This window comes from Ahaetulla prasina, chromosome 2 (assembly GCF_028640845.1).
Source record: "Ahaetulla prasina isolate Xishuangbanna chromosome 2, ASM2864084v1, whole genome shotgun sequence".
In the NCBI taxonomy this organism is placed as follows: Eukaryota; Metazoa; Chordata; class Lepidosauria; order Squamata; family Colubridae; genus Ahaetulla; species Ahaetulla prasina.
In genome coordinates this window covers 28,453,885-28,476,386 of record NC_080540.1, presented here as the reverse complement: position 1 = coordinate 28,476,386, position 22,502 = coordinate 28,453,885, and the positions used below count along the sequence as shown (strand labels likewise).

General features: G+C 41.4%; 1 protein-coding gene across 1 annotated transcript in view; it reads left to right on the top strand.

The window, feature by feature from the left end:
- Positions 1–19,148, top strand: part of LOC131190455 (alpha-2-macroglobulin-like) — a 94,146-nt gene extending 74,998 nt beyond the window's left edge. Inside the window, exons 26-36 of the mRNA XM_058167778.1 lie at positions 1,359–1,515; positions 4,023–4,097; positions 6,330–6,495; positions 8,980–9,206; positions 9,554–9,766; positions 12,259–12,386; positions 12,677–12,767; positions 15,727–15,795; positions 17,071–17,173; positions 17,716–17,757; positions 19,060–19,148. Coding sequence (XP_058023761.1) covers positions 1,359–1,515; positions 4,023–4,097; positions 6,330–6,495; positions 8,980–9,206; positions 9,554–9,766; positions 12,259–12,386; positions 12,677–12,767; positions 15,727–15,795; positions 17,071–17,173; positions 17,716–17,757; positions 19,060–19,088 — 1,300 coding nt within the window. The 3' untranslated portion in view covers positions 19,089–19,148. The remainder of the gene's footprint in view (positions 1–1,358; positions 1,516–4,022; positions 4,098–6,329; positions 6,496–8,979; positions 9,207–9,553; positions 9,767–12,258; positions 12,387–12,676; positions 12,768–15,726; positions 15,796–17,070; positions 17,174–17,715; positions 17,758–19,059) is intronic.
- Positions 19,149–22,502: the final 3,354 nt, after the last annotated feature.

Genomic DNA, 22,502 nt, shown 5'->3' with positions numbered 1-22,502 from the left:
TTGGCAACTTCAAGAAATGAGTTTCCAGCCATTGCTCCACTTTCCTGAACCAACTCACCAATGGTGAAAGAGGGCTAGAGGCAGCAATGGAGTTTGATTGGCTGAACAGACTGTAGCTCACCTTTTAAAGCAGTGTTTCTCAAGATGGGCAACTTTGAGATAGGTGGATTTCAACTTCCAGAATTCCACAGGCAACATGTTGGCTAGGGAATTCTGGAAATTGAAGTCCACCTATTCTAAAATTGCCAAGGTTGAGAAACACTGTATTAGAGAGAAAGGCAGCAGGGGCCACCACCTAGCTGGCCTTGGCTAGGCACCTGTCCCAAAAAACTAAGTAGGGTTGGTTCCCTTTAGTGTTTGGATAGGAGGCCACTAGGAAATCCCATGGCTTTAGGCTAAACTTGGAAGTGGAAATGTCAGGCTGTCTCTGATTATATTTAGGAAAGAATACACCTTGACTTCATTTGAAAATAAAGAAAAGTACTTTTACTAAATACATCCGGACTACAGCTGTGTAAAGTTGAATCTGAGACAAAATAAGGCTAACATCCCATATCCCCTCGTTAGTCCCTCCTTCCCACAAAAGGTTAGGCAGGCCTGGTCCAATGCCAGCTCCTTCTCGCCCCTCCCCCCCCGTGATAATCTTCTTCCGAAGGGGGCAGTTTATCATCTCAGGAATGCAGGGTTCGTTGGAAAGCCCGCAGGTCTGGCGTTTATGCCGCTTTCAAACCTTTGCTCCCCCCTCCCTCCTTCTTTTATGTCAGACGACACTCTTAAAGGGCCCTCTTCTGTTAATCTGAATAGGATAGTATACATCTTAGGTCCATGGCTATTTTACATTAACATACCGACATTGCAATCTAACTACTGAATACAAATTACACACACAGAACACAAATAGAGTGAAACTTGGAGTGGAGGCTGACAGGAAACAGCATCCCAGAAGGCGGCAATGAGAACATCACACAGGCATATTCATGTGATCCCCAAGAGTCCCCAATTTCTTGAGGGACGTTTTTAAAAAGGGGAGGATACAATTCATACAGCAGGAAAATGGTCCATTCCTCCCTACCAAGGGTCCTGCACATGTGCAGGATTGAAGAGAAACACAGTAAGCATACCAAGCGGGGGCATACTCGGGAATGGTTTAAAAAAGTGAAGATAATTGCCTATAACTGTGCAGCCACCACATTGCTGGTGAAAAAGGGGCTTTCACTGCCAAGTTATAGCTGCCCTCCTAACTTTCTTGATACCTTCCTTCAATGGGTTCTTCAATCCCAAGATGGCCGAAGATTGTAGGAACTTGGGAGCTAGAAAAAGAAAAATGAGGTTCTCCTGTGCTCTGGACTGTGTTATAGGTTAACGGCTTTCGTGCTGAAATCTTTTGCTCGGGCGAGATCCATAATCTTTGTGGAAGATGAGGTCATCAACGACGCTCAGAACTTCTTGACACGGCAGCAGGAGAATAATGGATGTTTTCGGAGCACTGGGTCTCTTTTTCACAATGACCTCAAGGTACAAGAGGAAGATGGAAGAAAACGGAGACATGTCTTTGGAAATGAGAATAGGGCAGGGGTGACATCCAGCGGGTTCTGACAGGTTCTGGAGAACTGGTAGTGGAAATTTTGAGTAGTTCGGAGAACCGGCAAATACCACCTCTGGCAGGGGTGAAATCCAAAATTTTTCTCTACTGGTTCTGTGGGCATGGGTTGGTGGGTGTGGCAAGGGAAGGATATTGCAAAATTGCCATTCCCTCCCTCCTGGGCGAAGGATATTGCAAAATCTCCATTTCCACCCCACTTGGGGGCCAGCCAGAGGTGGTATTTGCTGGTTTTCTGAACTACTTAAAATTTCCGCTACTGGTTCTCCAGAACCTTTTAGAACCTGCTGGATTTTACCCCTGACCTCTGGCTGGTCCTAGAGTGGGGTGGGAATGGAGATTTTGCAATATCCTTCTCTCAGGAGTGGGGTGGGAATGGAGATTTTGCAATATCCTTCTCTCAGGAGTGGGGAGGGAATAGAGATTTTGCAGTATCCTCCCCTGCCATGCCCACCAAGCCACGGTCACCTAGCCACACCACGCCCAGCAAGCCAAGGCCACAGAACTGGTAGTAAAAAGTTTTTGAATTTCACCACTGGAGTAGGGTATATTGGAATTACAGGTAGTCCTCAATTTACGACCACAATTGGGACCAGAATTTTGGACCCTAAATGATATAGTCACTAAGCAAGTCATCACATGACCAACCTGATTTTACAACTATTTTTACAGCATCTGTTAAACGAATCACCATGGTTATTAAGTGAATCCAGTTTCCCCAATTCACTTTTTTTTTTGTCCAAAACTGGCCAGGAAGGTTGCATATTGTGATCACACAAGACTTTGTAACCGTCGTAAATACAAGCTAGTTGCCAAATGCCCAAATTGTGTTCACGGGATTGTAAGGGTGGTGTGAGAGTCATACTTTCGAGGATGCATTGAAAGCTGGTTTCTCCAAGGCTGTTGTGACTTTGGACCGTCATTAAATGAATGAGCTCAAGAAGGAATGTGAATTGAAGATACAGGCAGATTGAATTCGTTTGGCCACATAGAAAATGATTGGGAATTACTTTGGATTTCTACTGGAAGAAAATATGTGTTATCTTTCTGTTTATGAACAAAGACAGCCTTGACAAAATAGAAAGACTTGTGAATATTCAGCAGTCAGGATTTAATGTTTTATATGAAAAACTGCCAGAGTATCTTCAGTAGTGCCCAAAGGTGCTTTTTTTAATTTAATTTTATTTTAATTTTGTCACAACAGTATACACAAGCATCAACATAAAACAACAACACATCATATAAGCATATATATGAGCAAAAGTATGCAATAACTATATTAATTTGATATAATGAAAGGAAACAATAGGACAGGAACGGTAGGCATGTTTGTGCTCTTATGCACGCCCCTTATAGTCCTCTTAGGAATGGGGTGAGGTCAATAGTAGACAGTTTTTGGTTGAAGTTTTTGGGATTTTGAGAAGAGACCACAGAGTCAGGTAGTGTGTTCCAAGCGTTAACAACTCTGTTACAAAAGTCATATTTTCTGCAATCAAGATTGAAGTGGTTAACATTAAGTTTGAATCTCTTATTTGCTCTTGTATTATTGCGATTGAAGCTGAAGTAGTCTTTAACAGGAAGGACATTGCAATAGATGATTAAGTGTGTTAAGTTAGGTCTTGTCGGAGTCGGCGGAGTTCTAAGTTTTCTAATCCCAGGATTTCAAGTCTGGTGGTATAAGGTATTTTGTTGTTTTCAGAGGAGCGGAGAACTCTTCTTGTAAAATATTTCTGGACACATTCAATTGTATTGATGTCAGAAATGTGGTGAGGGTTCTAAACAGTCGAGCTGTATTCAAGAATTGGTCTAGCAAATGTTTTGTATGCTCTGGTTAGGTTCAGGAGGCAAGTGGACTTTCTTCTTTTTCTTTGAAGACACAGATTTTTAGCTATGCACTTTGGGATGAACATACTTTGACTGCTGTGGGAGTATGAATGGATTCCCAGAAAATTTGCAGACCACAGGACTCATTTGTGCTTCAGTTTGAGATGCAGACAGCAGAGACTCATCCTCAACAGCCTGTGCTGTCTTCAGCAGGGAAGGGACACCGGGCAGAAAACATCCTGCAGCCAAGAAAGCTATTTTACTCAGGTGACCCTGAGGACACAGAGAAGCTTCCTAGTGGCCTCAACAACTCTCTAAAAGAATACAAATGTCTACAAGGAGTATAAATCCTTCCATTCCCCATCATCCAGTCAGAGCTGAAGAAGCTTCTTGGATGAGAAGCGAAACATCTTCAGAAGACAAGTCAAGAAAGTCCAGTTGCCTCCTGAAAAAGCACCATTATATTGCTTGGTTGCCAAGATTCTATGTTTCTTGGGAGGGAGATATAATATAGATTTGGAAAGATTGGAGGGATGACAGAAGATGGTGGAAATTCTTTGTATAATAGGTGCAGCTGATATCTGTCTCTCTCCTGCAGGGGGGAGTTGATGACCAGGCCACTCTTTCAACTTACATCACCATTGCTTTGCTGGAAGTGCCGCTACCGCCCACCGTAAGTGTGCAAAATGCAACCATGATTGCAGTAAACTAGCAGTTTGGAAACCCATGTTCAAGTTCCCACTTAGTCATGGAGTTCACAATCATTTAGGCTAATGAAATAGACCACATCTGACTAGCTTCACTGCACATGCAAAGCCATGTCATAGTCTGGTGAACCCAAAATGTAATTATATAAGCCCAATTACTTCTTCCTTATCCCTCCTCTTCTCCAATCAATTTTGTCCTTTTCTCTCTCCAATCAATTAAGAGGTATGGTGGCTCAATGGCTTAATGTCAGAGATGGTCTCAGTTCCGGTGGTTTGAGCTGAAGCCCTTGCCTTAGCTTCTGTCCCACTAACAATTCAAAAGCATGTTTTATGCAAGTAGATAGATAAGTACCACTTTGGCAAGGAGACAAACTGGTGCTCTGTGCAGGCAATCAGATTCCTGATGGCTTTGAACCTTTACGATTGGGTGCCTATTTGCGAGGCAGCTCCGGGAAGGGAGGGGGCTTGGGTAATGCTGCAGAGAACAGCTCATCTTTCTCTTTGGTGCAAAGCCAGCTCAGCCTCCTGTGGTGCACCTTGGGAAGCACACAAGTGCGTCCTATAACAGGGCTGGTACTTTGGCAAGCCGAACTCCTACTTTGCAATAGCATTGTGGTCTCCTGGTTATTGCAACAATGCCATATACTAATAGCAATCCAATCAATTCTGCCCTAACTTGCTTCTTCATAGTTGGCTTCAAATGGTCAGCTCTGACTCTCGGCTGTTGACTGCACCAAAGTAATTCTTCCAAGCAAGGTGTTCTTTACCAAGATTTATTAATAGGAGAGGGAAAGAGTTATGACAACATCAGCAAATTTCACTTTAGGAGAATGTTATCTTTCAACACATTAGGGTGAAGCCTTTTTGACTTTCTTTCTAAGGGCTTTTGTGTGAACTGGAGTTTCTTTTTGCAAATAACGGAGGCGCCATTAACAATCTTGATTTGCCCTGCTCTTCCTCCTCTCATGTTTGACCCACCAGCTTTCCCATCTTGTACCTCAGGTAGTGAGGAATTGCTAAGCCTCCTTCCAAAAACACAGTTGCATGTAAGAAGAGCAAGTAGCTGGTAGTGGCTCAGGCAGCAGAAATACCAAGATGAGCAGCTCAAGGGGTGACATTTCTGTGCTCTTCATTCATCCTGAGCTTCTGGGTTCTTTCTTTTCCTTGGAGGAAGAAAATAACAATTAGCTTGCATCAATTAGACCATCAGCTTGCTGTTGGTGTATTGTTAGGAAGACTGTTTAATTTAACAACTTAAATGAATAATAAAGCCAATTTCATCACAGGGCTTTGCTGAGATCCCGAGTTTCTTCATAATCTCCTCTTCAAAAACCTTCCTCCACCTTCATCTCCTCCCCCTCCCCCTCCATTTCAAATGTTGAAGGAGATACAAAGTTCTGGTTCTTGCATTTTTGGTGGCCTCAATCACTGTTATTTGATGCTGCTGTTGTGTGGCTTTGATGTTATCTCTCCATCTTCTTCTGGGTCTGCCTCGTATTCTTTGGCCTTCTCTTTTTGTATATGCTTTTATGGTATAGAGAGAATCTCAAGAAATTCTCTCTAAATGACCACTTAACTTGTTATTTTTGCATATAGTTTAACATTGGATCTTTTAACAATATAACAATATAACAACAACAGAGTTGGAAGGGACCTTGGAGGCCTTCTAGTCCAACCCTCTGCCCAGGCAGGAAACCCTACACCATCTCAGACAGATAGTTATCCAACATTTTCTTAAAAATTTCCAGTGTTGGAGCATTCACAACTTCTGCAGGCAAGTCGTTCCACTTATTAATTGTTCTAACTGTCAGGAAATTTCTCCTTAGTTCTAAGTTGCTTCTTTCCTTGATCAGTTTCCACCCATTGCTTCTTGTTCTACCCTCAGGTGCTTTGGAGAATAGCTTGACTCCCTCTTCTTTGTGGCAACCCCTGAGATATTGGAACACTGCTATCATGTCTCCCCTAGTCCATCCCCTAGTCCATAGGATCTATTCCATTGCTTTGTCTTACGATCTTGTTTTTTTTTTTTATCCCTTCTGATCACTCCAGTAACTTTCCTCAAACATCTCATTTCCGTGATGATTAACTTTCGCTTATGCTTTATTACAAATGACCACAACACTGGTAATATAGGGTGGAGATGAACATGCTTTGTATACTGCTATATTGATTTCCATTAAATGTCTTCTCCTCTGCAGGATTCTGTGGTGCAAAAAGCTTTAGTTTGCTTGGAGAAGGTGACTGAAGCAAAAGAGATCCACATTTATCTCCGGGCTCTGCTGGCGTATGCTTTTGCTTTGGCGGGGAGAGAGGAGAAGAGGCAAGAAATGTTGGACTCTCTTCTAAAAGTAGCTGTGAAAGACGGTGAGAAACGAGCTGTTTGTTCTGAAAATTAAGTACCCACTGAAGAAATTGGAAATGTGCAGCAAAATTTGTTGGCGTGCGAAGAATAATGTTAATTGGAATCCCCCCCGCCCAGTCAAGAGAATCCATTTTCTAGTTTTTTTGCTAGCAATTGGAAGTAAAAATGCTAGTAACTGGCAAAAGCCATCATGAATCATGCTCTCACATGACGGCAGGATGCCGTCATAAAGATGAGTTGGTTGCCAAGCACCAAAAATGTGATCACGTGACCACAGAAGTGTGAGTAGGTACAAGTAGCCCTCGACTTACAACAGTTTGCTTAGTATCTAGAATAGAATAACAGAGAAAAGGTCTTCCAGTCCAACCTCCTGCTGAAGCAGGAAACCCTACCCCATTTCAGACAAATGATTGTCGAATCTCTTCTTAAAAACTTCCAGTGTTGGGGCAGCCACAACTTCTGGAGGCAAGTTGTTCCACTGATTAATTGTTCTAACCGTCAGGAAATTTCTCCTTAGTTCTAAGTTGCATCTCTCCTTGAATAGTTTCCACCCATTTGCTTCTTGTCCTATCCTCAGGTGTTTTGGAGAATAGCTTGACTCCCTCTCCTTTGTGGCAACTCCTGAGATATTGGCCAACACAGTTCTGGGCTGCATAAACAGAGGAATAGAATCAAGATCATGTGAAGTGTTAGTGCCACTTTATAATGCCTTGGTAAGGCCACACTTGGAATATTGCATTCAGTTTTGGTCGCCGTGATGTAAAAAAGATGCTGAGACTCTAGAAAGAGTGCAGAGAAGAGCAACAAAGATAATTAGAGGACTGGAGGCTAAAACATATGAAGAACGGTTGCAGGAACTGGGTATGTCTAGTTTAATGAAAAGAAGAACTAGGGGAGACATGATAGCTGTGTTCCAATATCTCAGGGGTTGCCACAAAGAAGAGGGAGTCGGGCTGTTCTCCAAAGCACCTGAGGGTAAAACAAGAAGCAATGGGTGGAAACTGATCAAGGAAAGAAGCAACTTAGAACTAAGGAGAAATTTCCTGAGAGTCAGAACAATTAATAAGTGGAACGACTTGCCTGCAGAAGTTGTGAATGCTCCAACACTGGAAATTTTTAAGAAAATGTTGGATAACCATCTGTCTGAGATGGTGTAGGGTTTCCTGCCTGGGCAGGGGGTTGGACTAGAAGGCCTCCAAGGTCCCTTCCAACTCTGTTTTTATATTATATTATATTATATTGGAACACTGCTACCATGTCACCCTTAGTCCTTCTTTTCATTAAACTGGACATACCCAATTCCAGCAACCGTTCTTCCTATGTTTTAGCATCCAGTGACCATTGGAAGTTACAACAGCACTGCAAAGAGTGATTTATGGCCATTTTTCACACTTATGACCATTGCAGCATCCCTGTGGGCACATGATTTACATTTGGATGCTTGTCAGCTAACTCACATTTATGACGATTGCAGTGTCCCAGGGTCATGGGATCCCCTTTTGCAACCTTCTGATCAGCAAAGTCAATGGGGAAACCAGATTCACTTAACAACCGAAAAAAAATTAGAAAAATTAGAAAAAAAAATAATCTAATCCTGGGATTAGAAAATTTACAACTCCATCGACTTCAACATGACCTGTGTTTAACACACAAAATCATCTATTGCAATATCCTTCCTATAAAAGACTACTTCAGCTTCAATCGCAATATTACAAGAGCAAAAAATAGATTCAAGCTAAATGTCAACCGCTTCAAACTTGACTGCAGAAAATATGACTTCTGTAACAGAGTTGTTAATGCTTGGAACTCATTACCTGACTCCATAGTCTCTACTCAAAATCCCAAAATCTTCAACCAAAAACTGTCTACTATTGACCTCACCCCATTCCTAAGAGGTCTATAAGGGGCGTGCATAAGAGCACAAAAGTGCCTACCGTTCCTGTCCTATTGTTCCCTTCATTATATCAAATTGATATAGTTGATGCATATTTTTTTACATATATATATATATATTTTTCTTCAAAATATGTTGTTTTATCTATGACAATTGTTTGTGTATACTGTTGTGATAAAAATAAAAAAATAAAAAATAATAATAAATAAACCGTGTTACTAATGTAACAGCTGCAGTGATACACTTAACAACTGTGGCAAGGAAAGTTGTAAAATGGGGCAAAACTGACATAAAGAATGTCTCACTTAGCAACATAAATTTTGGGCTCAATTGTGGTCATAAGTTGACTATTGTTACTCCAAAAACAGGTCATAAGTAGCTCTGGGGAGATCCATCATAACTTTGAACAATTGTTAAGTAATCGGTTATACACTGAGGTCCACCTGGAATGTGCTTCTCCTGTTGCCCAGTTGCTTAGGGCTTGATACCAGGGAGGCCAAATGTTTTTGTACAGATATCAGTCAAAACTTGATATATCTTTGATGGTGCTTAGACTGTGTGTGTAACCGAAAGTTAACTTCTCTCTTTGAAGAGGATGGTTCCATCCACTGGGAAAGGTCCTGGAAGCCAAAGCAGAGGTCTGATTTTCCACTCTCCGCACGTGCTCCCTCTGCTGAAGTAGAGTTGACCTCCTACGTGCTCCTTGCTTTACTGATCAAAAGACTGTCCCTGTCTGAAGAAGAATTAACGGCAGCAGCTGCCATTGTCAAATGGTTGATCAAACAACAGAATTCCAATGGAGGATACGCCTCTACACAGGTATGTTTGCTCCTCACAAATTCTCAAGAGGATGTAGGAAGGAGCAACTGGAAACGAACCTGATGTGACACGATATGCCTTGGTATGACCTCCAGATAGGCTGACTCTCAGCTCCCAGGATGGCCAGCTGAGGTGTGCCATTCAAGAGAGATAACTTCCTAACAGTGAGAACAATTAACCAGTGGAACAGCTTGCCTTCAGAAATTGTGGGCGCTCCCTCACTGGAGGTTTTTAAGAAGAGACTGGACAGTCACTTGTCTGAAATGATACCGGTTTTCCTGCTTGAGCAGGGGCTGGACTAGAAGACCTCCAAAGTCCCTTCCAGCTTCCCTTCCTTTCTCTTGCAGGATACAGTGGTGGCTCTCCAGGCCCTCTCCCAATACAAGACAGTTACTTATTCCAAGGATGGCATCGATGCCAGAGCGACCTTGAGTTCAGGAGATGCTGTCCTGGCAGAATTCCATGTGGACAGCGGCAACTCTCTGCTACTGCAGTGCCAGGATCTGCCCCAAGTACCAGGGAACTACAAGGCTGAGGTGACTGGTTGCATCTTTATACAGGTGAGCGCCCTGGTGAGAGAAGAGACCAGTGTTGCTGCCTAGGTGATGATCTATTTTGGGTACCCAGTGAACTTATGGGAATGCAAGTTGAAAAAAAAAAAAGGCATGAAAAAAGTGAGCAAGTTAAATAAGGGATGGAGAACATCTTTGAGGCAGCCAGGCCAGATTAGGCCATTTAAGCTCAGCATTTTGCTTTTCATGGTGGCCAGCCATGAGAAGCAAGAGACATAATTTATAATTCTCCCACAACTTGGCACTTGGGGGCCTGCTGTCCCCATTTCAGAAATAACATGGAACCTTCGGTGAATTCATCCAATCCTGCTTTAGAAGCTATTCAGGTTAATGACCATCATCAAGTCTTGAGGGAATGATTTGTCATGTGCAATTTAATTCTGTTCCCAGAAAGGGACAAAAAGCAATCAGCATAAATTAACTCCAAGATTAACATCAGACCAACAATTATGGTGTGGGAATGAATTTCCAGAGAAAAATTGCAGACTACAGGAACCGGGAGCACTACTAGCCTTCTGAAAAGCACTTAAGACCTGGCTTTGGGATAGGAGGATGTGGACAAAAGGATTAATGATTGACTGGAAATTTAGCTCTGGTGCTTGATTTGTAATGTTTATGGTTTTAATAGGTATATGTATTTTATTGTTTTATTATTGATGTTTTAACTGTTGGTTAGGAGCTGTGTAAGATGGGGAGCTATAGAAATATTTTTAAAAATACATAATTGATGCAAACTAATTCAAAGTAAGAAAAATAAGAAATCAAAGAGAAAGCTAAAACTGCAAGAAAGAAAAAAGTAAAAGAAAAATAGAAAAAATAGAAGTAGCTTTTGAACTTTACAGCAGTTGTAAGCAAAACCATAACTGCACCTCTCACGCCACGGTTACAACATAACTCTCTTCTTTTTATAATCTATCATGTATAATCATTAAAAACCATAGATTATGTTCATTTTTTTTCTATTTCATTTGTAAAATAATAACGGGTGGGATACAATTAAAGGGACATGATGGCTCAGGGGTTAAAGATGTTGAGCTTGTCACATCGAAAGCTGATGGCCCGGGTTCAAGAACAGAGTACTGTATGATGGGGTGATTTCCCGTTCTTGCCTCAGCTCCTGCCAACCTAGCAGTTCGAAAGTATGCAAATGCAAGTAGATAAATAGGTAGCATTTCAGTGGGAAGTGTTCTATTTGCTTTGGGGTATAACAGGGGTAGTCAACCTTTTTATACCTATGGCCCACTTTTGTATCTCTGTTAGTAGTAAAATTTTCTAACCGCCCACCGGTTCCACAGTAATGTGCTGTATATGACAATATACAGCGCATTACTGTGGAACCGGTGGGCGGTTAGAAAATTTGTCGTCTGCGCATGCCTCTCACACATAGTGGATTGGGTTTGGGGGGGGGCGCTGGTTACCAGCTCTGCTTGTCTGTTACAGCTGGGTGGTGTGGGGGGAGATGCGCAAGCTCTTCTGGGACAAGGCTCTTTTGTTTGCAGTCAGCTACCGGCCACCATGAAAGGTGGTGGTGGTGATCCCTCTGGGGCTTCGTCAACTCCCTGACCTCAGGACCTTCCGCCGCGAGCTGAAGACGTTGTTGTTTCGAAGAGCAGGACTAGCGTGAACATAGTTTTAATTTGGGGTTTTAAATCAGGGGTTTTAAACGGGGTTTTAAAGTTGTATTTAAAAGTTTTAGGCCATCAATTGAATAAGTTTTCTATTCTTTTTTTAGCTGTTTTATATGTATTATATGTTTTCTGTTGTTTTTATTGGCTGTGAACCGCCCTGAGTCCTTCGGGAGAAGGGCGGTATACAAAAATAAATAAATAAATAAATAAATAAATAAATAAATAAATAAATAAATAAATAAATAAAGGTGGAATGCCCACTAGTGGGCGGTAGAGACCAGGTTGACTACCACTGGGGTATAAACATGCTTTCCATATGACCATGGAAATGTCTTTGGACAATGCCAATTGCCTTGGCTAAGAAACTGAGAGGAGCACCACCCCCTAGAGTTGAACACAACTGGAAAGGGGAAATCTTTATGTTTACCTTTACCTATAAATAATAAAAAAAATAAAAAATCCATAAGGGGTTTCCAGTCAGCAATAAACATAGATGTTTGTCTTTTTTCTGACCAGATAAGTCAATTTGGCCATCTCGGTGAATTCCATCCTCTTCACCAAGCATTTCTTTATTATGGGGGATGCTTTGAATCTTTCCATCTTTGCACATACAATAATCCCGCTGCAGTTACCATGTACCACAACAAAGTTCCATGACTTTTCCCCCGACTGTTTGTCCAAAGAAAAGCCTCTGGTTTCAATTGTATATTAATCTTTAAATCCTCTAGATCAGTGTGTCTTTTTGAATCCAGATTTTTCTTGCTCTTTTACGTATCCCACTTGTTTTAAACCTCCAAATTCTTCTGTCACTGGAGTGTTGAACATCCCCAAATGATGGCCTTTCCATTCCAGACTGCCTTGAAATATAATGTCCCTTTGAAGCAAGAAGATGCACCATTTAGGCTGGATGTGCGCACCGTTCGTGAGACTTGCACAGGAAACAAAGCTCCCGTCACTTTTGACATTACCATGAATCTCAGGTAATCTCTTTCTTGGATCGGTGCTGAGCCTTGCTTCCTTGAACATATACAGGCCTTTCTCCTCCAGGGATGAACCATATCTGAGGGTCCAAAGGCTGCTACTCACCTCCCCCGCTTTCTGAAAGGCCATAGTTCCACATTCCAGAAGCTCCATTTAATGGCAACACTGGATGGAGGCCCTGAGGGCACGACCAAGCTTTTATGAATCCGCATGCAGCATTTCATCTCAAGCTGTCTATTTCTTGCTTTAAAAAGATTTACATGTCTTCTCTCCTTTCTTGGTTTCTCAGTTACACTGGTCAACGTCCGGTTTCCAATATGGCAATTGTCCAGATTAAGATGCTGTCTGGATACATCCCAGTGAAATCCAGTGTAAAAAAGGTATTTTTTTCCAGGTTCCCTTTTCCGCTAAACCTTCAGTGCTATATTTCTTGATGCAGGTAATTCTCGACGTACGACTGCGATCAACCTTAGAATTTATTTTATTTATTTATTTTGTCACACAGTATATATAAGCATAAGCATGAAATAATTATACAATATATAAGCATATATATGAGTATGAGTATGTAATAACTATGTTAATTGGATATAACGAAAGGAAACAATAGGACAGGAACGGTAGGCACGTTTGTGCTCTTTAGTAAACTATTTACTAAATCTGCACTACTATTAATCTTCTCATCATTCCCATCACCAATCTCTTTCTACTTATGAATGTATGACTGTAACTTTGCTGCTGGCAATCCTTATGATTTATATTGATATATTGACCATCATTTGTGTTGTAAATGTTGTACCTTGATGAACGTATCTTTTCTTTTATCTACACTGAGAGCATATGCACCAAGACAAATTCCTTGTGTGTCCAATCACACTTGGCCAATAAAAAATTCTATTCTATTCTATTCTATTCTATTCTATTCTATTCTATTCTATTCTATTCTATTCTATTCTATTCTATTCTATTCTATTCTGCACGCCCCTTACAGACCTCTTAGGAATGGGGTGAGGTCAATGGTAGACAGTTTTTGGTTGAAGCTTTGGGGATTTTGGGAAGAGATCACAGAGTCAGGTAGTGTATTCCAAGTATTAACAACTCTGTTACTGAAGTCATATTTTCTGCAATCAAGATTGGAGTGGTTAACATTAAGCTTAAATCTATTGTGTGCTCATGTATTGTTGCAATTGAAGCTGAAGTAGTCTTCAACAGGAAGGACATTGTAATAGATGATTCTATGAGTTAAACTCAGGTCATGTCAAAGGCAGCCGAGTTCTAAATTTTCTAAACCCAGGATTTCAAGTCTGGTGGCATAAGATATTTTGTTGTATTCAGAGGAGTGGAGAACTCTTCTTGTAAAATATTTCTGGACACGTTCAATTGTATTGATGTCAGAAATGTGGTATGGGTTCTATACAGTCGAGCTGTATTCAAGAATTGGTCTAGCAAATGTTTTATATGCCCTGGTGTAGTGTTTTTGGAGAAGAAAACGCAAGATTAGGTTTACAACTCTTAAGGCCTTTTTTGCGATGTAGTTACAGTGGGCTTTGGCACTTAGATCATTTGATACGAAAACTTCAAGATCTTTAACAGGGTGGGGGTCATCAGTAAGGTAATGTCCATCAAGCTTGTACTTAGTGTTTAGGTTCTTTTTTCCAATATATAAGACTGAGCATTTGCTGGTTGAGATTTGAAGTTGCCAAGTTTTAGACCATTCAGATAAAAAGTCAAGGTCTTTTGGGAGGATAGCTGTATTGTTGGTGGTGTTAAATAGTGACATCGTCAGCAAAGAGAACACAATTACTTGTAATATGGTCACAGAGATCATTAATGTATAATATGAAGAGTTTTAAACAGGTCGACATTTGACTGCACCTAATCTTACAACCATTTTTTTTCTTTTTTATATATATTATTTATTGTTCTATCATAATAGATAAAATACAAAACAGAAGCAGAAACAAAACAAAACAGAAGCACACATTCAACACTAATAAAAAAATTGTGTACAAAAAGAGGAGAAAAAAGTGATCAAATAAATTTAACATTTAACATGTAGGATCCACCCTAGCTGGGCACTGAAAAAAAGAAAAGAAAAAACAATAAATTCTCCCCTTTTACATATATATACATATATATATACATACATATATATATACATACATACATTTTACATATATTCTGCAACCCAATAGACAGACACAGACTTCAGAGGATCATTAGAACTGCAGAAAAAACAATTGCTACCAACCTGCCTTCCATTGAGGACCTGTATACTGCACGAATCAAAAAGAGGGCTGTGAAAATATTTACAGATCCCTCACATCCTGGGCATAAACTGTTTCAACTCCTACCCTCAAAACGACACTATAGAGCATTGCACACCAGAACAACTAGACACAAGAACAGTTTTTTCCCAAACGCCATCACTCTGCTAAACAAATAATTCCCTCAACACTGTCAAACTATTTACTAAATCTGCAATATTAATCTTCTCATTGTTCCCATCACCGATCTCCTTCCACTTATGACTGTAACTTTGTTGCTTGTATCCTTACAATTTATACTGATACTGTTTCCTGATTGCTTGTAGCCTATGACTATCATTAAGTGTTGTAAGTGTTGTACCTTGATGAAGGTATCTTTTCTTTTATGTACACTGAGAGCATATACACCAAGACAAATTCCTTGTGTGTCCAATCACACTTGGCCAATAAAAATTCTATTCTATTCTATTCTATTCTATATGTGAGTATATATGTAATGTATAAATATGTATCTTTTAAAAACCATTTTTCTGATGAGCATTCAGTGCATTATTGTCTGCAATTTGGTTTTTTTTGGTGGAAATCAGAAGTAAATGCTGGTTTCTGGTAAAAACCATTGTAAATCGTGGTCACATGACTGTGGGATGCTTCAAAGAGCCAGAAAGGCAGGTGGTTGCCAAGCACCTAAAATGTGATCATATGACCATAGGTGGAGGGCAACCAGGTAGAATGGCCCTGGGAAGGTCTGTCATAACCTTGAATTGTTGCTAAGCAACTGGTTGTAAGTTGAGAACTACCTATAATAGGAAATGGCGATTAAGAATGCTAAAACAGGATTGATATTTTCTCCAATGAAAACTTGCCATTCTTTCTCATGATATGAAATATTGCACCTATCCATACAATCCAAAGTTAGCCATAACTTTGTGGTGGATTCTTTACTGAGCGGGAGGTTTAACTTGGTGACTTACAAGATCACTTCTAACTCTGTTTCTATAGCCACCTAGTTCAGCAGTATGACTATGAATGTTACTAAAGCTCTTTCCATTTTTCAAATGTTTTCACCCTGAAGCTGGAAAAGCAAGGTCAGATCAAGAGGACTGAAGTGAACATCAATTATGTCCTGCTATATTTGGAGGAGGTGAGTAAGGATAAGGATATGTAGCTCAGACCAAGCTAAATTCAAAAGAACTACAGGATTCCTGGAAGCTTAGCTTTCAGACAAATCCGCCTTCAACAGACACAGAAATGAAGCACATTTACACACCATTCAGAAAAGACAATAAAAAGCTAAGAAGGAAACAAAATGATCAGAAGATATCCTCTCCAGTAGCCTACACCTAGATAAGCAGAGACTAATACCAGACAAACAATCAAGCAGAAAGCAATCAAATAAAAAACTATCAAGGAGACACCCCCCCCCAACACAGGCAGGGCAAGCTACTGGGTATAAACAGGTAACAAATTCCACATCACTAGCACTAAAGATGATACTGAGTCAGGTATAACCAGTGGTGGGTTGCCCCTGGTTCTTGTGAACTGGTAGTAAAACCGGCAGGAGGTTCTGTCCACTTTCCCGGACATCATCATGGGCAATCTGCGCATGTGCAGAAGTGTTGTGTCTGTGGGCCCTGAACCTGGCCTCCTGGCAGAGAGTGACTCAGAGAGTGAGGGGGAAGAGCCAACAGGGCTTCCCTCTGCAGGACCTTCCTCTCTGGTTCCGCTCCAGGTTCCAGAGGCAGGCCAGGTGGAGGAGGAGCTGACATGGCCTCTTTACCCCGACCCCTCCTTCTCCCTGGCAACGCCCCAAGAGCCACTGAGGAGGATCAATCTTGGCTAGATGCAAGGCAGCGACGCCGAGGGAAACATGCGCAGCAAAGGAAAGGCAGGGGCCGGCCCAGGAAGTGCTGAGTCACAGAGCCACACCCCACAGGGTATAAAAGTTGGTGGAGCTGCCATTGGGCTTCGTGATGGACAAAAACTGACTTTTGGAAACTTTGGCTGCTTTATTGCGAGACTAAGGAATTGGCTTTTGGATTTCTGTTCATTTCTGAACTCTGGGTTGCTCCAGCAATGGACCACAGTTGCACTGAAGAGATAGGAGGACTTGGCAGGCAATCGCAGGTTCGTTGCCAAAACTGGTATCTGTAGTAGGAATAAATTGCTGGCAAATATAGTCAGCTCGCATGTCTTTTGGGTTGTGGTTGAGGGGGACAGAACAAGAAGCTTCTGTACATGCGCAGAAATGCGTGCATGCATGTGCGCATTCTCATTGTGAACCAGTAGTAAAGATAAGTAGAACCCACCCCTGATTATAACGGAAACAACCAAGCTCAGAGAACAAAAAGGACTCTACGTGTTGCCTGCAGAAGCTCTCCGTCTTGTTTGTAATCTCATAGTCAACTTTTCTCTGCAGGTACGCAACACAATCCAGTCTTTCTACTTTACAGTGGAACAGGAGACACCCGTCCGGGGCTTAAAGCCTGCCTTGGTGAAAGTCTATGATTACTATGAAACTGGTGAGAAGGGACTGATTGGTGGTAGTTCCAATCAGCTTGCTTAATTATTTTTCAATGTGTGGTTGCTCAGCATTTTTTCTTCCTTTTGCATTGGGAGATTTAAGGCCCAAAAAGGGGCAAAATTATCGGTTGTGTCAGCAGCGGGTTGACATGTGTGCATGCAGCTCAACCTGCACAAGTGGTGGGCTGGCGCATGGGCACATGTGCGCGCAACTTAACTTACATAAGTTGAGCTAGGTGTGTGCATGTGGACGCCACGCCACTGCTTACGTGGCCTGGTTCCCCTCTCCCAAAGATTGGGAACTGCTGTCTTAAAGCACTGCTTGGTGGGAAAAATCCATCAGATTCTTGGGGAGAGTTCAGGATTTTTAACGAGACAGATGAAATTACCTCTTGCACAACATTTGAAACTGCATGTAAAATTAGAGAACAACCCCTTTGTACTCCGGGAGTAAAGTCCGTATCATGAACTATATGATAGAGATCAAAGTCTAGGAGAGAGACATCTCTGCCCTAACAAACTTTCCTTTTTTGTATTCTAGATGAATTTGCAACAGCTGAGTACACTGCCCCCTGCAGTTCAGGTAAAGCATGAGTTGCCATTGGCTCAAATGTGTTTTAGGTACATTTTACAACCATAATTGAATCCAAAACCATTCGTTTGGTAACTGTTCAAAGTTATAACTGCATGGAAAACAGTGACTTACAATCATTTTCACCTGATTAAAATTTGGACACTTGGCAATTGGCTCATATTTATGATGGTTACAGTGCCCTAGGGTTATGTGATCACCTTTTGTGACCTTCTGATGAGCAAAATCATTGGGAAAGCCAGATTCACTTTACAAGCTTAACAAATTACTGCAGGTTCTAGTCCCACCAGCCCAAGGTTGACTCAGCCTTCCATCCTTTATAAGGTAGGTAAAATGAGGACCCAGATTGTTGGGGGCAATAAGTTGACTTTGTATATAAATATACAAATAGGATGAAGACTATTGCTAACATAGTGTAAGCTGCCCTGAGTCTTCGGAGAAGGGCAGGATATAAATGCAAATTAAAAAAAAGCTGCAGTAATTCATGTCACAACTGTGGCAAGTAAGGTCGTAAAACTCACTTAGCAACAGAAACTTTGGGCTTACCGTATATACTCGAGTATAAGCCGAGTTTTTCAGCACATTTTTTGTGCTGAAAAACGTCCCCTCGGCTTATACTCGGGTCTATACGGCTTATACTCAAGTTTTTTTTTTTTTAAGCCCCTCGGCTTATACTCGAGTATATACGGCTTATACTCGAGGTTTTTTTCTTTTTCACATTTTACCGGACTGAAGCCCTGCCGGTGCAGTGAGAGGGCGGGCGGGGAGCCGCCAGCCTTCTCAGCTGAGGGAGGAGGGTTTCAACCGTAGGTGCCTCATTTCCCACCTCGGCTTATACTCGAGTATATACGGCTTATACTCGAGGTTTTTTTTTTCTTTTTTTCACATTTTACCGGACTGAAGCCCTGCCGGTGCAGTGAGAGGGCGGGGCGGGGGAGCCGCCAGCCTTCTCAGCTGAGGGAGGAGGGTTTCCCAACCGTAGGTGCCTCATTTCCCACCCTCGGCTTATACTCGAGTCCCCAGTTTACCCCAGTTTTTGGGGTAAAATTGGGGACCTCGGCTTATACTCGGATCGGCTTATATTCGAGTATATACGGTAATTGTGGTCATACATCGAGGACCACCTATAGTTACTTCTGTGGCTTCTTTCAGGATGACAATTTGTCCATTTGGTTTGTGTGTGGACAATATGAGGAGGGAGTTATTTCATTTGGGCGTTCTGCCTCATGCCCACCTAAACTTTGTTTTTTACCAACCTTTCTTACTTACTTTCTAACTTTTCTTCCATGACAGATGATACCAAGGAAGTCTATAACACATAAGGATTCAGCCCGTGTTTTCTGGAATAGCACATGCTTGGAAAGAATGAATCTCCTGGAAACTAGGGAGGAAAATGATTTTATATACAAATATATTAAATGTTCAATACTAAAATGTTTTAATATTTTGATTGTAACACTTTTTTTTGAACTGTAAGCTACCCAGAGTCATTGATTGAAATGGTTAGCTATAGAAACTGAATGAATGAATGAATGAATGAATGAATAAATGAATGTCTTCAGGATCAAGGTAGCTCCTTTGTTTTTCTTCTCATAGCTGGGCATTTTATTCATTATTTACCAAAAGAGAATCAAATGTGTGTTTCCACCAGTCATGGCAGTAATCCAAATGGCATTCTGCAGTGCTGAAGACTTTGTCTTTTTAATTTTGGGGTTGGGTAGGATGGGGGAACAGGGATATCTTTTCTTAGGTAAAAATAAAAATGTAGTTTTATGTTTAATTGGGTATCTCAAACACTTCTATATTTTACAAATGCTGAGCAGCTTTTTTCCACAAAGTACTGTGCAATTCTTTGCTGTGTGTATGATAGTAAAAAAAAGTTGTCCATAATTTAAGGAAAAAGAAGTGTCAGCCCATCCAATTAAACCGGACAGGCAATAAAACTAGATGAGCTACATCTCACCTAGAATACTGCATTCAGTTTTGGTCACCACTCTATAAAAAGGATGTTAAGACTCAAGAAAGAGTGCAGAGAAGAGCAACCAAGATGATTAGGAGGCTGGAGGCTAAAACATACTAGGAAGGGTTGCAAGAACTGGGCATGACTAGTCTAGTGAAGAGAAGGACCAGGGGGTGACATGATAGTAGCGTTCCAGTATTTGAGGGGCTGTCACAAAGAGGAGGGGATCAACCCATTTTCCAAAGTACCCGCAGGCCAGACAAGGAACAATGGATGGAAACTGATCAAGGAGATATTCAACCTAGAAATAAGGGAAATTATCTGACAAGTGAGAACAATCAACCAGTGGAAGAGCTTGCCTTCAGAAGTTGTGGGTGCTTCATCACTGGAGACTTTCAAGAAGAGACTGACCAGCCACTTATCAGAAATGGTATAGGGTCTCCTTCTTGAGCAGGGGTTGGTCTAGATGACCTAAGGTCCCTTCCAATTCTGTTATTTTGTTATTCTGACATGTTTAGCCCAAAGAAGAGCAGGTCTGAGGAGAAAGATGATAACATCTGCTATGACTCTGTTATTCTATTTTATTATAAGGCTATATTAATAGAACCTGGCAATTCTGAAGGTATAAATCTCCTGTCATTACTTTTTAACCGTTGGATCCATCAGGGTGGGTCCTTCCTAAATTTCTTTTTCTGACACATATCTCTAACTTACAGGATTGCCATTAGGACAGTGCAGTGCACATTTGTCATTGGCTGTCCCCATTCCCCCCAGGAATAGATACCACTGTAGGGTTGGTGTCAAGATTCAAAGCGCGCTTTTGCTGTTGCAACCACTATCACCTCTTGCCTTGCCAATGAACCAGGGGGGAAGGAAGGGGAAGATGAAGATTGGCTCCAGATATCAAGAAGAGGAGCGTGAGAGCCCAAGGACACTTCAGCAGGTGTTTGCCAAAGCCAAATACTTTTTCTCATAACAATACAATCAGACTCAATTGGACAATGTAACCTGCACTAATGGGAGGAGGGGGAATCCTATACTTTAATTATGTGGGTTTGTGTGGGAATTAGCTAGATCTGGTTTTGCCCTAATCATTGAGCAACTTTTCATCTACATCAAGGTGTCTGTCCAGATTACCTGCTGTATATCATGTCATGGTAGGCAAAGTTCCTTAACCCATTTGGCTCCTGTGCTCCATTCCCTCTGCTTCGTGATGGGGTTTTTTCTGCACATGCACTGATGGAGCAATGAGTGGATGGACTTTGGGTTTTTGTTTTTTTTAAAGTCAGCTGAAATCAATAAGACTAACCCCAGCTGGCAGTTTTCCCACAGCACTTGTGTGTCAGCCAAAGAACTTGGGGAAGATTTATTTTTTCAGGGCTTGCACCTGCAGACCTGTTACATACAACCGTATCTTCTTTGATTAAAAAATTGGAGATTTGGGGGACAGACACCTCTGTAAAAGATTTAGAGATATTTCATAACCAACATAGAAGCTGGCATAGGATTTATGTCACACATCACTTTCCACTCCCATTTCCAAGGAATACATGGATGGTTCACAAGCAAACTCAGAGAAGCCTTTGGAGGCAACATACAAGGGATAGCAACATCACTTAGACTTATACACCACTTCACGGTGCTTTATAGTCCACTCTGAGCGGTTTACAGAGTCGGCATGTTGCCTCCGGCAATCTGGGTCCTCATTTTACCAATCTGGGAAGGACGGAAGGCTGAGCTAATCTTGAGCTAGTCAGAATTAAACTGCTGGCAGCAGGCAGAAATAGCCTGCAGTATTGCATTCTAACCACTACGCCATTGTGCCACCATGGATGCACATGTATCTTTAAAAAAAGTCAAGAGGGCAGCCATGACCATGAGATGGAAGACCTGTCCATTTTCAATCTGCAACACTCCTATAAAAAAATGGGGTAGGGAAGGGCTTCAATTGCAGAGACAAAATCACAGCTTGATTTTCTTGGCTTCCTCTGTGGAGGCTTCAAATTCTATTGAGAAATATTTTTGAAAAGATACCACCTTTTTTGTATGCATTTTCAAACCTCTCTTCCGGATTTCTTAAAAGTTATCAATGGATTCCTGGGGACAACATACAGTATCTTCAATTTATGACCACAGTGCAGCCCAACATTTCCATTGCTAAGCTAGATAGTTGTTAAGCAGGTTGTGCCCCATTTTGCAACCTTTTTGTTTTGCAAGTTGTTAAGAGACTATGCTTCATCATTAAATGACTCTAGTTTTCCCCCATTGACTGTGCTTGTCAGAAGCCAGCTGGGAAGGTTATAAATAGTGATCATATGATCCCAGGACAGTACAACTATACAGTACAACTGTCATAAATATGAGCCAGAGCACCTGGATTTTGATCATATGAATTTTGATTATGAAAATAATGCTTATAACTATGACGTACAACACTATGCATTTAGGAGACTATAAATGGATGATTAAGAGAATATTGGTTATAATCTAGACAAGATACAGCCAGCACGCTGTTGCAAAATTAGAAATGTGATGTATTATAAAGAAAAATGTACAATAAAAATATTTATAATAAAAAGATTAGCAGCAAAATATGTGCAGATACCTGGCATTTTAACCTCGCCTCCCGGCCGCTCGTTCGCCTAGCCTCCCGAGGGGAGGGGGTAACGGCATTTTCTTTGACGGCTGGCCCTGCAGGAGGAGAGCCTCTTCCCGCGGCCGCTGTTACACGACATAAGTCTTCTTCCTCTTCTTCGCCAGTACAGCAAAGCCTAAG